This window comes from Gymnodraco acuticeps, unplaced genomic scaffold (assembly GCF_902827175.1).
Source record: "Gymnodraco acuticeps unplaced genomic scaffold, fGymAcu1.1, whole genome shotgun sequence".
Classification (NCBI taxonomy): Eukaryota; Metazoa; Chordata; class Actinopteri; order Perciformes; family Bathydraconidae; genus Gymnodraco; species Gymnodraco acuticeps.
This window is the reverse complement of record NW_022992250.1, coordinates 2,001,477-2,016,183: the sequence shown is the minus strand read 5'-3', so window position 1 is coordinate 2,016,183 and position 14,707 is coordinate 2,001,477. Positions and strand designations below refer to the sequence as shown.

Genomic DNA, 14,707 nt, shown 5'->3' with positions numbered 1-14,707 from the left:
GCCAATCACTGTTTTTAAACCATGAGCTGCAAAATGAGCGCATTACCCCACTGTACAGGTGAGTTGGGTACTCGACAGTGGCCGCGGGTAACGTAATGTCCCCATGATCTGTACTGTTATTACCTGCAGTAGATGCAGTATTACTGTTGGCGATAAGAGCTGGTTGTTTTAACCATTTTCTGATGTCCATCATTGACTATATTCTTATTATTGCTACAATTATTATTATTGTTATTATATCACTGATTCTTGAAACTTTGCCAAAAACATGTCCCACTAAGAAAAGTGCTAATTCTGTTGGAAATGAATAACATTTTCATGAATAAAAAGAATCAAGGTTATAATCAGAGGGTCTTCTGCACAAATGTATGGTTCTTTCATAGTTTTAGTTTTATTTTTTATTAATTTAATGATTATATGCTGGCCCATTGCCTACAAAATCAGTTGTCCTCGGATAGGAGATAATCATTTCAACTTGATTAAAAAAACAAAAAGTAATAATTTAATAGAATAATATTCTTACCAAAGGAAAGAGTACATTGTAATATGTATTAAAAACTACAAACAGTGAATTTTGAACAATATTTACCATTATTTTGTGGTTGCTCAAAATGCGTCCCACATATTCGTCACCACCGTCAGATATTTATAAAAAGCAATAAAATTAGGCAACTACAAGGTCAGCTACATTCCTTAGGACCCCCTTTTCAAACCTTCAGCTTTACTGCATGCTTCAAGATCACTCAAGCTCCTGTACATTTGCTATTTTCTCTAAAACTTGTACATTTTTTATCTGACTGCTTCTGTCACAACCATAACATGTCAACACCGTCTCTTTTGTATAGAACATATTAGATTAGATTATGACATAAATGTATACTTTTTAAGACGAGGTCTGAGGTAGCTAGCAACAGAGGGGAAACAAGATGGCTAATGTGAACAACTCATGCATATCATGTAAAAGATTAGGTTTTTGTCACCACCGTCAGACATCACCACCGTCAGATTGTCTGTCTGACGGTGGTGACATACTGTCTGACGGTGGTGACAAAAACCTCAAAATGTTACTCAAGGGAGGCTAAAGTATATTTATTTACCACAATAACAATACACTGCATGCTACTACCACCATTGATGAACCATATATATATATGCCATCGGCCTATCGCTCAATCCTAGGGGATGAGGTGTGCCTTCTCTCTTTCTAAATTCACTATTATGCCATGTTCATTTGGCTTACGTCATGGGGGATGCACATAGTGCACCTACTACCTACCTACATAGCACATAGTACACCTACAATATCCCTTGTAGGCTATGCATCTCCAATGACTAAAGCCAAATGAAAATGGCATGACAACATTTAACCAAATATATGTTAAAACAATATATTTCCACACTTGAATTTGAGCAACAGCCAATGACTAGGAGTGGTCCTGACGGGACTATGACAGATCTATCTGCTGATGTAGTTCATTGCGGAGATTGGCTGGCGGTCATTTATGACCAGAACTGGTGGTTAGCAAAGGCTGTCACTGTGGATGCACCTCATCAAGATGTGAAAGTGGAGTTTTTCCACTCTCATGGGCCCAACACACGATTCTATCCAAAAGAGGTGGAAGGTGGAAAGGATATGTGCTTCATACCATTTGACCATATTCTGGTCAAACTTGTGGAACCGTCATCACCAGGTCGTGCAAGCAGGACGAGGGAGATATACAACCTGTCTGCTGAAGTAGTGTTAATTTTGTTGACTAAAACTATGACGAAATATCTTCGTCAACGACCTTTTTTTCCATGACGAAAACGAGACGATGACGAGACGGCACCGACGGCAGTAAATAATAACTGCAACAAAATCATCATGCAATATCGTTGACGAAAAGTGACGAGACGAAAATGTAGTTTACTAAATAAAAACTATGCCAAAATCTCTCTTTACTTTCGTTGACGAAAAATGAGGAGACGAAATATTATCAAAGATAACGTTACATCTCTGATAGGCAGTTTTTCTCCCAGCAGTTCCATTTCCGGTGCTGCGGCTGGGCAGCAGCTGTGTGTCCGTGCTGCGGCTGGGCAGCAGCTGTGTGTCTGTGCTGAGCGCGGCGGTAGATTTGAATTACACCGGGCAGCGGCACACTGTGAACTGTCAGGAAGACTCGGGTCTAACTCATGGTCTAACTAACCTTAGTTATTCAACAGAAAATGAAATGGCAACAACAGGGCTTGGGAGCAGTGGTCGCACTCGCGTTAACCGAATACCCCCCCGTCAGCGCGAGTGATTGATAAATTGTGCACTCAACGGATAATAATGGATTATGACGGAAATGTTACGATCCTGTCCGTCAAAATGACTGACAACGAACAAGTCTAAAGCCACCACTGCTTGGGAGAAAGAAACAATGTGATATTTGGGCCCATTTTCGCTACAATGAGTCGGAGAAAAAAAGCGAATGCATTGTTTCATCAGAAGGGAAGCAATGTGGCCATAACACAGCTGGTAAAAACACCACAAACCAGATACACTTCAACCTGTGTTTTTCATCAAATAAGGACAAGATATAATCGTATTTATTTATATATACTAAAATGACAAATTATTGGTTTTGGCTAGACTAGTTTGACTGAAATGTTCTATATATTCTGATGACTAAAAAAGACTCAACCGTTTTCATTGACAAAAAGTAGACTAAAATAATTAGTTTTCTTTGACTAAAATAAGACTAAAATGCTCAGACTTTTAGTCGACTAAATCTTGACTAAAATAGTTACTGTTTTAGTCGACTAAAATAAGACTAAAATGCTCAGACTTTTAGTCGACTAAAGCTTGACTAAATTAAAACAGGATGAAGGTGACTAAATATGACTAAAACTAAAAAGAAAATTTAACAGAGGACTAAGACTAAAACAAAATTAAAAAATAGCTGACGAAATTAATACTATGCTGCAGTCATGGACATCATAGAGGAGAAACATATACACCATATAGGCCTACGTCCTGATAAAGCTGAATGAGTGGTGGAGTGATGTAGAAACAGTCAGGGAATACTCACAGGAGTTCACTTATGAATTATTATTATTTTTGTGCCAGATGTGTTTTGTGATGTTTACACAGAATGCTTTCTGTATTTAGAAACATTTCAGTTTATGGAAAAGAGACTTTAAGATGTAGTTATTCATTTATCTGTTCTTCACGTCCAATATACAGAAGAATATAATGTATATTATGTTTTGAGTGGGGGGCACTCAGTTCACAGTGAGTGATGAATTATTATCTTATTGCTACTGGTATCTTTTACTATGATGATTATTAATGGGGATGGGGTACTTTTATTAATGATAGCTTATTGCTTCATTGAACCTATATGTTTCTTATTGAATGTTTGCCACAGTGTTCACAATTGTTATTTGTTATCTGTTCTTCACGTCCAATATACAGTTTAAAGAACAATATAATGTATTATTTTATGAGTAGGGGGCACTAGATGACAGTTTAAGATGGTGTCAGTAATGAATTGTACATTATTGCAACTGGTAATCACTTTATTTTTTAACTATGATGATTTGATATTTGATGATATGGGGGTGGGGTACTTTTATTAATGATATTGCTTAATTGTACCTTAAGTTCCTTAATTAAATGTTTATCACAGTTCTCACAATTGTTATTTGTTGTACCAAATTGTTAAATAAAGTTGTTAAGCAAGGCATTGACTTGAGTGGTATACATTTTGGAATTGTATGTTGTAATGAGGCCAGTGTCACCACCGTCAGATTAGTGTCACCACCGTCAGTTCCAAAGTCACCACCGTCAGAGGGAGTTTTATTTGTTTTAAATGAATATGCTTGTAATCTGTTTCTTCAGTGCTGTTGAGTTATTAAAGTAATAGTCTCTTTTAATACAAAAATGTGTTTTTTAAGTAAAAAAACATTACTTTGTCTGTTTAAGCTAAAAGTAAACATTGTATGATGTAAGATATTTTAAAGGAGCACACGTGAAACAGTATAAAAAATGAGCAAAAGTGAATATTCAACATTTTACAGCATATATGTGTACTTAGAATGCCAGATAATGATTGAAAAGCTCTAAATACATATTAGACTAAATACAAATAAAAAATAAATCACTTTTTATTGTGTCTGACGGTGTTTACAAAAACAAAGTAATGACTGGAAAAACCTATTTTATGAAAAAAATACAAAATGAGGAGGTTGCACCGGTACATTGCTGAACAGCCAAGACCTTGGTCTATAATGATATAACTTCAGATTTGGTAATTTAACAAACTTTTTATTTTCAAAATTAAAACCTGTTTTATCCAAATTCCCAAGAAAGATATATGTAATATTTTTCACTTCTTTTTTTTCACATTTCGTTTTTCAAATGAGGGTGCATAACGACACAACTGAGAGTGCAATGCACCCTTATGCACCGCCGTAGGACCGGGCCTGAAGGTAGGGTAGGTAATTCACTTCAGAAACACTTTTTGTTATATTCCATGGAATGCTCTTAACATCCCGATAGCAATGAATAAATTAAATGCTTTGACAATAAATATATACAAATTAGGGCTGTCAAGTTAACGCGTTAATAACGCGTTAACGCAAAAAAATAATTAACGCCACTAATTATTTTTAACGCGATTAACGCATGTGTATTTTTTTTCCTCGGCCGCCCCGTAGTTTCAGAGCGCATCGAGTTTAAAATACCATCTACAAGCTGATGCTGACAGCCCCGCTCCTGCCGCCCGCTTGTGGCAGACCATACTTCCACGCTCACCGGCAGGCACCGACTGGCTATTGGGAGGACCGGGATGGTGTGTGTATGTGTGGCACGAGCGAGCGAGAGAGAGACCTTACGTGCATTGTTGTTGTTAGCATCTGGTGCTAGCTAGCTAGCTGCGCTAATGGATAGAAGGAGCTGTTTAAATGAAAACAGAGGAGCGACATTTCGCCACAACTGTGCCGAGCACTTGACTTTATGCAGGAAGCCAGACAGTGGGACATTGTACGAAAAGTCAGCACACTCGGCACGGATAGTGCGCAACATGATTGCAGCGTCCAGGCAGCTCCCGTTCGAGCATATGCCTTGAGTTGCACATAGCTCCAACGATCCATCTCTCTCACACACACACACCATTTGTATTGTATTATTGTATGAGAGAGGTTCCAGGTTGAATTGAGGCGAATATTTGTAATGTTCAGAGGTTGTTGTGTTTAATATTCATGAGAATATTTGTCATTGTTCAAATGATAATAAACATTAGCATAAAGCATATTTGTCCACTCATATGTTGATAACAGTATTAAAAACTTGAAAAATATTCCTCTAAGGTACATTTAGAACAGATAAAAAATGTGCGATTAACTGGACAATCATGCGATTAAATATTTTTAATCGACTGACAACAGCCCTAATACAAATATTTCATCTGTGGGAAGCCGTGGCGCTGTAAAAAGCAAGTTCAATTATCTGCCTCAGCCCGCGGCAGATAATTGGATGGCCTACCTGCCTGTCAGCCTTCCATCTCGTGCCCTCATTCGCTCGTGTGTGTTGGAGGACGGGCTCTGTAAGGAAGTCTGAAGGAAGGGGCAGATTTTTTTCAGTTGTGTAGTGTACTTTCAAATTCTAGCTTACTCGAGCTGGTTTCTCCATTCTTACCTACCCTACCTTTAAGATCTTATTTAAGTAAAAGTAAAATAATATTGGCATCAAAATATACTTTAAAGTACCAAATGTAAAAGTACCTATAGCTCAATTCAGTATCATGTATATTAAATTACTGGAATATTATTTGTCATGCATTAATATCACAGCTATTAGTATCACAGCTGTTGAAGGTGGAGCTACTTTTAATTACTTAGTTTAAATACAACTGCTGGATATCTTAACCTATAATTGTACATCACAATTTACTATATTTTTGCATTAGCTAATTATCTGAATCTGTAAAGTAACTAATTTAGTCAAATAAATGTAGTGGAGTAAAATACTATATTGGCTTGTAAAATGTGTTGGAGTAGAAGTATACATTAGCATGATAAAAGTACCCCAAAATCGTAAATACAAAACTTGAGTAGGCTACATAACACCACTGACAACATGTATGGGAAATCTGTTATATTCAAGCAGCATTTTAAAGTGTATGATCCCACTGAAATAACCTTTGAAAATGCTTTTTCATCATTTGTAAAAGCGTGTATAATTTCTGTAAGCACAAAATGGTATGCATTGGAAAACATATTGTTCTTATTTTTTTATACTGTGAGCCATGTTCATCTCTGAATATTTTGTTCACATTTCTACATATCCTTACCTCTCTTAAATCTGCTCAGCCCTCCACTTAAAATATAATATAATGCAGTTAGTCACATACTCATTGTTTAACATTTTTTTTGTTTCTTTTATATATTTATATTTGGTGAAAATACTTGTCTTTATTCTTTTTAATGTTAAATACTTTGAACAAATATTTTCTCTTTATAACCGTCTATTTTTGATCTTCTCTTACAACTTATTTCCTTATGTTGTGTTTAAGTTTGCACCCACATACACCAAAGCAAAGTCCTTGTATGTGTAAACTTGGCAATAAACTTGATTCTGATTCTTCTGATACATTCTTGTTATTTTCTTTTTAATTAAATTAGTAAACTAAACTCCATTGCAGCTTTTCCTTAATGTGACCCTGCTCATACCTTATCGCATCTTTTTTCTTCAAGATATAAACAATATTTAATAAGAAATAAGAGAATAGAAAAAACACAAGCCCTGTCTTCAAACATAGCCAAAAGCCATGAATGGTTAACAGCTGCAAATCAATACATTATTTATTATAAATCACAATTGCTCACACACTTGAAACATAAGCAAATTAGCAACTGTTAATTTAAAAAAAAGAACTAAGTTGTTTGCACAGAGTGACTTGAAGTCTGTCAGTGTTTTCAGTCTTGATGCTCGTGCTCCTGTCCCGGTATGAGCCAGCGGATGCTGTCCGTCCGCAGGATGGCGTACGTAGTGAAGCCTGTGATGAAGAGGACAGAGAAGACCAGCAGCCAGTCGATGCTCTTCACCGGGACGCTGGGGAGTGGGCCGAGGCGGTCTGTATCCGTCACGTTTTTGTCAGAGCCGATTTCAAACCCTTGAGCACAAAAACAAATGATCAGAAAATAAAGCAGGCTGGATATACTGGGATTATAAACCATACAAAAAACACTAACAAACCACACAAAAACAAACATGTTTTTTATTTTGTACATATCGAATCAATTTCTTTTTGCCATAAACAGTTACCTCAAACCACACAAATTATCTTACAAACACTTAAAGACCCAGTCCAATGTTGTGGGGGATTCTGAGAAGTCAAGTGTCAGATATTCAGGTGTAGCAGCAAAAGGTAGTTTAGTACTTTAGTCCACATTCGCAAACATGAGAAATACCTTGTTGAATGCACTTCCAGTCTTCTTACAATGATGGTACAGATCCAGTAGCTGCTGTTAACCTGGACATAGTTGTAGGACCTGATAACCTGATTTTAGGACTGTGTTTTGGATTATGAATACAATATGTATCATGATACAAGGGTTATGATGCAATATCTTGCAATATAGTAAGCAAGGTGATATATTGCTGTACTTTTCTAAATCTAACGTTAGGAAAACTAGCATAGCATTGATAACATACCTTCATATGAAGGAAAAGTTTACTTCATGCAATCATAACGGTGGCATCTGCTTTTGCAATTATCGAAGTCCTTTCAACATTTATCATCATAGCTCTGCTTTAAGAGCGCACGCAGAATGAGAGGGCGATTATTTTGGAAAACGAAATGAAGTATTATGTGAGTTAATATTACTTAGTCCCTGAGAACCTTTGTGTTAACCTTCATTTCAAATGATGATTTCATCAAGTGTGGTCACCAATAGGAACTGATTAATTGAAACTAAACCAGCTAAGAGTAAGCCTTATCTTCAAACAACACTAAACTTGTCTCTAACCTAAAACCGCATTATTGTAGACCGTTTCTATTTAGTGTGTACCTGTCTGGTTAGCGATGAAGGAGGTGAGTGTCTCCAGCGTTCGGTCCGTGTGGTTGAAGCGGGCCATGGGTTTGGCCCCCTGGAACAGCAGGATGTTGGGCACTGCCACGGTCCCAAATCTGGTGGAAAGACTGGTGGACCAAAAATGGGAACAAACAAGACAAAAAAATTACAAATGAAGTTATAGTTTTAGATATGGTCTGTATGCAGTATATTTGATCTTAACAACAAATTATTCCTAACATTATTATGTGTTAGTTAAGAGTTTGACGGCGATTATGTGTTCATCTGCATTATATTCCACGGTGTTCCTAAATTTCAGACATTTACATACATGAGGGTATACAGAAAATAGCACACACCTCTCAATGTATCACAAACGTACCAAAACTGTACAGTATATACAAGGTTTACAACATTTAGATTTATCTTGAAATCTTTTTTTTATTTTCTCTAAAAATAAGACAATCCAACAAAGGGAACATTTCATTTTTGGCAAAGTTGTTAAAACCAGCACTGGATAACCTTTTTCGATGGATCCATGATCTAATTAGACAGTTTACAAGTTGCGATAAAACTGTGAGTTGTAATTCTGCCAGGTATAAGCACATTTTACTTAAGCTTAAGACCATAAAGAACTCATAGAAATTAGAAATCCCAAATGCCCCTATAAAGTGGGCTTTTACAATGAGATGGGAAGATACACATTAATATCAGAAGAATAATCACCTGCTGTGCTGCGAGGCATCCAGTGCCAGGAAATGCATGCTGGGAAAAGCCCGGGGCAGGGCGTTGAAATGAGGTGCCAGCCCGGCAGAGAACTGGCACCAGGCGGTGAAGAAGAGCACCACGGAGCACTCTGTGCCGTTAGCATTCAGGAAGTCCATCAGGTCCTGAGAGAAGAGAGGAACAAGAACAAAGACTGAGGGAGGGAAGCATCCTTCTCCTTTAAATATGAAGCATCAAATCAGCAAAGTCTGATCACATCTTTTACAAAGTCTGGACCAAAGATAATGTTGCCCTCATACAGTAGGTTTGAAGAAAATATTGCAGAAAAGCACAAAAATGTAACATAAACGGATAAAACCAACCCCTTGTTTGATTCCACCTACTAGTACTATCAGCACTGCACATCAAACACTTGATATTATAATACAATTTAAAGAACAGCATGTTATTATATGGTGAATATTTAGCTTTAAACCTACAGTATTAGGTCTATAAAAATGAAGAAAAAATTATTCAACTTCTACTAGGATTGAGACAATAATACAAAACTGATTTTTGTATTATTATAGTAGCCTTCTGATTGTAATGAATGGATGATTAAGCATATTATGGCTTGTTTAATAACTGTGTCTTTAACATAAGGAAAAACTCAATAGCATTTGGAATTCAATAGTTCTCATAGCACTCCTCCAGGGCATGTTTTCTGTTTTCCTTTTTTATTACTGCCGTATTTTATTTATATGTAAATACTGCTATATTTTACTATATTTCTTATTTTTTTATGTTATTTTTTTATGTATGCACCATGACATCAAGTCAAATTCCTCGTATGTGTAAACCTACCTGGTAATAAAGCTGTTTCTGATTCTGATCATCATACCTGTGAAGCGTTGAGGACCTGCACACTGAAGTTCTCCATTCCTGTGGTGTTCCTCTTATCGCAGGTCACCTTGTATGTCTTAGCGGTCTCTGTGGTGTTCTGCTCCTCGGTTGGCGTTGTGTCCACACGCACTATGTCAAGAGTAATCTGGAGGTACACATTGAAAGAGAAGTCAACTTCTGAACTACTGCTCTTATGCCTACACTTTTCACTCTGATCATTTTAACTGAACTTAGCCTAGTCTATCCAAGCATGCTTCAGAATGTCACCAAATATAAGTTCCAATCTTAGGCAGAAAATATTTAAGAAAACAGCCAAAAAACAGAATTCAAATTATAAAAAGGTAAAGAAATGCAGAAAATCTTCACATTGGAAAATCTGCAACCAGAGAACAATTGGTATATGTGTTACAAAAAAAATACTTGCATGATTAATTGACAGTTGCCATTGTTTCAGCTCACCCTACTCTTCAAACTGCAATGTACAACTGCTATTGGAGTTACAGTGCTCCCAGTTACCTGCTGTGAGGATTCGTCGCTCCTCTCCTCCAGTGACTCGCCTGCAGCAGCCAGCTCAAGGGAACCACACTGGGCACTGTCCTCATCACAAGGCGGGAAGAAGCCTGACTGTAAGTCTATCACATTTTTGGGGAAAATGTCAGACTCGATGTCAGATCGATCGATGGGGGTCTCGGTCCCCATCAATACATCTGCGATCTCAGCTGTCTTGAACTGCCTCTTTGGCAGAGAGTCCGGTTCTTCTGACTCCACAAACTTAGGGCTGTTCTCCAAGTCGGATACTGCATCTTCTGACAGACTGAGCTCCAGTGACTCATGATTTTCTGAAAAAAAAGTCATATAGGTCAGAATCAGTACATTAGATAGATATAAACATCATCAGATTACTGCTACATTTCTAAAAAGTGTGGATTACTAGCAGGAATACAATGTCAGTAAACAACAACTAAAAATAAGTTATACTGTTTTCTCAGATATTATTTCTGCTTTTTTTAAACTGTAGTATGTGCTCATGTGTTTCATTGTTGGTGTATAGGCTACTGCCTGAATATGCTTAATGAAAGACAGGTTTTCCTATAAATAAACTCATTTTGATCCTAAATATCTTTATTGTTCTTCTTTTCTAAGGTCACATTGCTCTGTTGTCTTGCATAATACACTCAGTAAAAAACATCTTATTGATTTTTATTTTGGCTTTTATTTATTTGCATTGCATTTGATCTTGAGGTAATCCAAAAGTAACGTTGGGTTATTATATTACTTTTATATTTTGATACCCAGGTTTTCTTTTACAGGTAACTGGTCATTTTAAAGTAAAATGTTGATGTACTTTTACTTTACTTGAGTATTTCAATTTGTTTCTATTTTGTACTTCTACTCCACTACAATTCAGGGGTAAAAAGTGTACTTTTAATCCAGTACATTTATTAAATGTAGCATATTTTGTGTAATGTGAATCATAATCAACCCTTAAATACACCTGGAGTTACATTTACATGCTAACCTGCAGCATACTAAGTCATTCAAACTAGCTGGACCTTTACCAGCTTTGATAAACACCTTCATGCATCAATATAACACTGTGAGTTCGGAGTGTTATTTAACATTAACAATTTAGTATAATAACCAGTCACATGTTAAATAACACTGTTAGGTCGCAGTGTTTTGCTAGCACTGTTTAGCTAACAAGTAGCTGTCAGTCTCTTACCTTGTGCGATCACAGCCGAAAGCCTTAAAACGTCCGAAAGACATAACACAAATAATAAAACGTACGAGATGTGAAGCTTATTTAAAATAGTCGTCATATTTTTCGATTTCAGCCTGGTGCAAATATGAACGGTTATCACGACATGGTGCAATTTTTCAGCTCTTAGGAAATAATGTTCCGAGTGGCGGAAGAAAATAAATGTAACACAACCGGACATGAATACATCCATGCTTCCGGAGGCAGAAATGTTTTTACGGGGAAATAACATGGATGTATAATAAGAACGGAAATAACTCCATGGATGTAAAATACCTCTCTTAAAATATCCATGAGAAAAATACATTTATAGATACCATTTGCTGCATGTATCTCAGTATTAAAACTGGACCAAAAAAAACTAAAATATTGTAACGTCTTAATACAACACGTCTTAATAGTAACATTATACTCGTTACATATTGTTAGAAAAGTTACTAGGCTACATGAAGTTACTGCATAACGTCACGTGATTTGTATTGATTTTCAGGTAGAACTGACTTCTCCCCCCCCGACAAACACACACAACTGTATTTACTGGCTAGGCTCCTCCTGCTCAAAGTCTACGCAGCTCAGACGTTGTTCCCCCCCTTTCACAGATCTCACAGTTTAAAGACGGGTGTAAGCACCATGTGGTGACACGAGTGCTGAAAAGCCCATACATTGTAGATCAGTGATTCAACAAGCTAGGGAATTAGCTTTTCTCTGGAAACAGAAAGTGAAACTTACTGACATTCACTAATTTCACTGTCGTAGAGGAGAAATGGCACAGCAAGTGAGTCTGGGTCGGGAAAAACTGAGCTGTTCGATCTGTCTGGATATTCTAAAGGATCCGGTAACTATTCCCTGTGGACATAGTTATTGCATGAGCTGTATTAAAGACTGCTGGGGTGAGGAGAATGAGGAGAAAACCTACAGCTGCCCACAGTGCAGGCAGAGCTTCACACCGAGGCCTGCCCTGGTGAAAAATACTATGTTTGCAGAGTTAGTGGAGGAACTGAAGAAAGTAGGGCTTCAAGATGCTTCACCTGATCTTTCCATTGCAAAACCTGGAGACGTGGTCTGTGATTTCTGCTCCGGGGTGAAGCTGAAAGCCTTCAAGTCCTGTCTGGTGTGTATGGCCTCTTTCTGTGAGCAACACCTCCAACCTCACTTTGATGTAGCTCCATTAAAGAAACACAAGTTGGTTGCAGCCACCTCAAAGCTTCAGGAGAACATCTGCTCTCGTCATGACGAGGTGATGAAGATTTTCTGCCGCACTGATCAGCAGTGCATCTGTTATCTCTGCTCCATGGATGACCACAAAGGCCATGACAACGTCCCCGCTGCAGCAGAGAGGGCTGACAGGCAGAAGGAGCTCGGGGTGAGCTGGGAAAAAGTCCAACAGAGAGCCCAGGACAGAGAGAAAGACGTCAAGGCGCTTCAACAGAGGGTGGAGGCTATCAATCGCTCTGCTGATGAAGCAGTGAGGGACAGTGAGAAGATCTTCACTGAGTTCATTCATCTCATTGAGAAAAGAAGCTCTGAGGTGAAGCAGAAGATCAGATCCCAGCAGAAAGCCCAAGTGAGTCAAGCTCAAGATCTCGAGGAGAAGCTGCAGCAGGAGGTCACTGAGCTGCGGAGGAAAGACGCTGAGCTGCTGCAGCTCTCTCACACCGAGGACCACCTGCATTTCCTAAACAACTACCCCTCACTGTCACGTCTGAGTGAGTCTGAACACTTACCCAGCATTGATATCTGTCCTCTGCGCTTATTTGAGGATGTGACCGCGGCGGTGTCAAAGACCAGAGATAAACTGCAGGGTGTTGTGACTGAGGAGTGGGAAAACATCTCTCTGGCAGTGACTGGAGTGGATGTTTTAATGACGCAAGCAGAGCCCAGAACCAGAGCTGGATTCAGGAAATATTCTCGTCAAATCACATTGGATCCAAATACAGCACAGAGGCGGTTGTCATTGAGTGACGGGAACAGGAAAGCTTCACTAATGAAAGTAGATCAGTCATATTCTGCTCATCCAGACAGATTTGTTGAGTATTGTCAGGTCCTGAGTACAGAGGGTCTAACTGGACGTTGTTACTGGGAGGTGGAGTGGAGCGGGAGAGCTTTGATAGCAGTGGTATACAAGGATATTATTAACAGAACTGGGACAATTAATCAATGTCGATTTGGATTCAATAACAAATCTTGGGCATTAGATTGTATCGGTGGTAAATATACATTCTACCATAGCAGTGTTTCTACTCCCTTCTCCGGCCCTCAGTCCTCCAGAATAGGAGTGTATCTGGATCACAGAGCAGGTTCTCTCTCTTATTACAGCATCTCTGACACCATGACCCTCCTCCACAGAGAGCAGACCACCTTCACTCAGCCTCTCTATCCTGGGTTTTGGCTTCCACACAATCCTGGAAGCTCAGCTGAGTTGTGTGAGCTGAAGTAGACCGAAGTTTAAAGAGTGTGTTATCTCTCTACAGTTAATGTTGAGATGTGTCTGCAATCCAGAGGGCAAACAAATTATACTGTGATTTTCTCTTTTGGATCTTTTGCCTGTGTATTCCGTACGTTATATTTTCAAAACATTTTCATTAGAGACCATGCTTTGAAAAATAGTACATTTGCAAAATGTCTAATCTGATTTTATATAAACAGGTATAATTATGTAAAAAGTAAATAAAACAATATGAGAAAAGTAAAAAAAGTAATGTATGTATGAATGGATTTGCATGTGATTATGTCATATCAATCTTATTAACTTTTTTTGTTGTACCATTATCTTCATAATAATTGAATATGCTGCACAATGGTTTGTTTATACTGCATTCAATGTTGCTCCCGTACTGATAATACAACATCCATCTATTTTGGTAATGTGACCAAAAAAGGATTGTAAAATGTAAATGTAAAGGTTTCTCCTCAACATTAAATACTTTCTTAAGATTTAACAAACCCACCCCACATTGTCTCTTAAGTTTTTCTCTGTGTGTCTTGTATAGATGGCAATGACAGATGACATGTTCGACTGTTTCCTCATCTAACCCATATCCACATGCTCCTGATGGATGTTTCCAAAATAAATGCATTGTTTTATTTAACCCCGTGTGCCCTAATCTCAGTCATTAAATTATTGTTTGCTCTATCATTCTTTTCCTATTGTTTTAATTCCTCCCACTTTTTCCTGCACTGTAAGAAACGTACCATGAAATTCACAGTATTTAACTGGCAGCAATTGACAAGTTACTTACTGTAAAATGAATTACAGTAAGTAACTTGTCAATTGTTGCCAGTTAAATACTGTAAAAGTAA

At 37.8% G+C, this 14,707-nt stretch overlaps 2 protein-coding genes across 2 annotated transcripts; one reads left to right on the top strand and one right to left on the bottom strand.

Annotated features, from left to right (window-relative positions):
- Window positions 1-6,772: 6,772 nt before the first annotated feature.
- On the bottom strand, window positions 6,773-11,659 carry txndc15 (thioredoxin domain containing 15). The gene is made up of 6 exons (XM_034206478.1): window positions 11,372-11,659; window positions 10,165-10,487; window positions 9,647-9,793; window positions 8,767-8,930; window positions 8,038-8,168; window positions 6,773-7,139 (listed from the first exon to the last, which is right to left on the bottom strand). The coding sequence occupies exons 1-6, from the start codon at window positions 11,637-11,639 to the stop codon at window positions 6,943-6,945; spliced, it is 1,230 nt and encodes a 409-aa protein (XP_034062369.1). The 5' UTR covers window positions 11,640-11,659; the 3' UTR covers window positions 6,773-6,942.
- Window positions 11,660-12,016: 357 nt separating this feature from the next.
- LOC117540227 (tripartite motif-containing protein 16-like) lies at window positions 12,017-14,543 on the top strand. Its single transcript, XM_034206808.1, has one exon. It carries the CDS (start codon window positions 12,171-12,173, stop codon window positions 13,842-13,844), a length of 1,674 nt encoding a protein of 557 aa, XP_034062699.1. The 5' UTR covers window positions 12,017-12,170; the 3' UTR covers window positions 13,845-14,543.
- The last annotated feature ends 164 nt before the right edge of the window (window positions 14,544-14,707 follow it).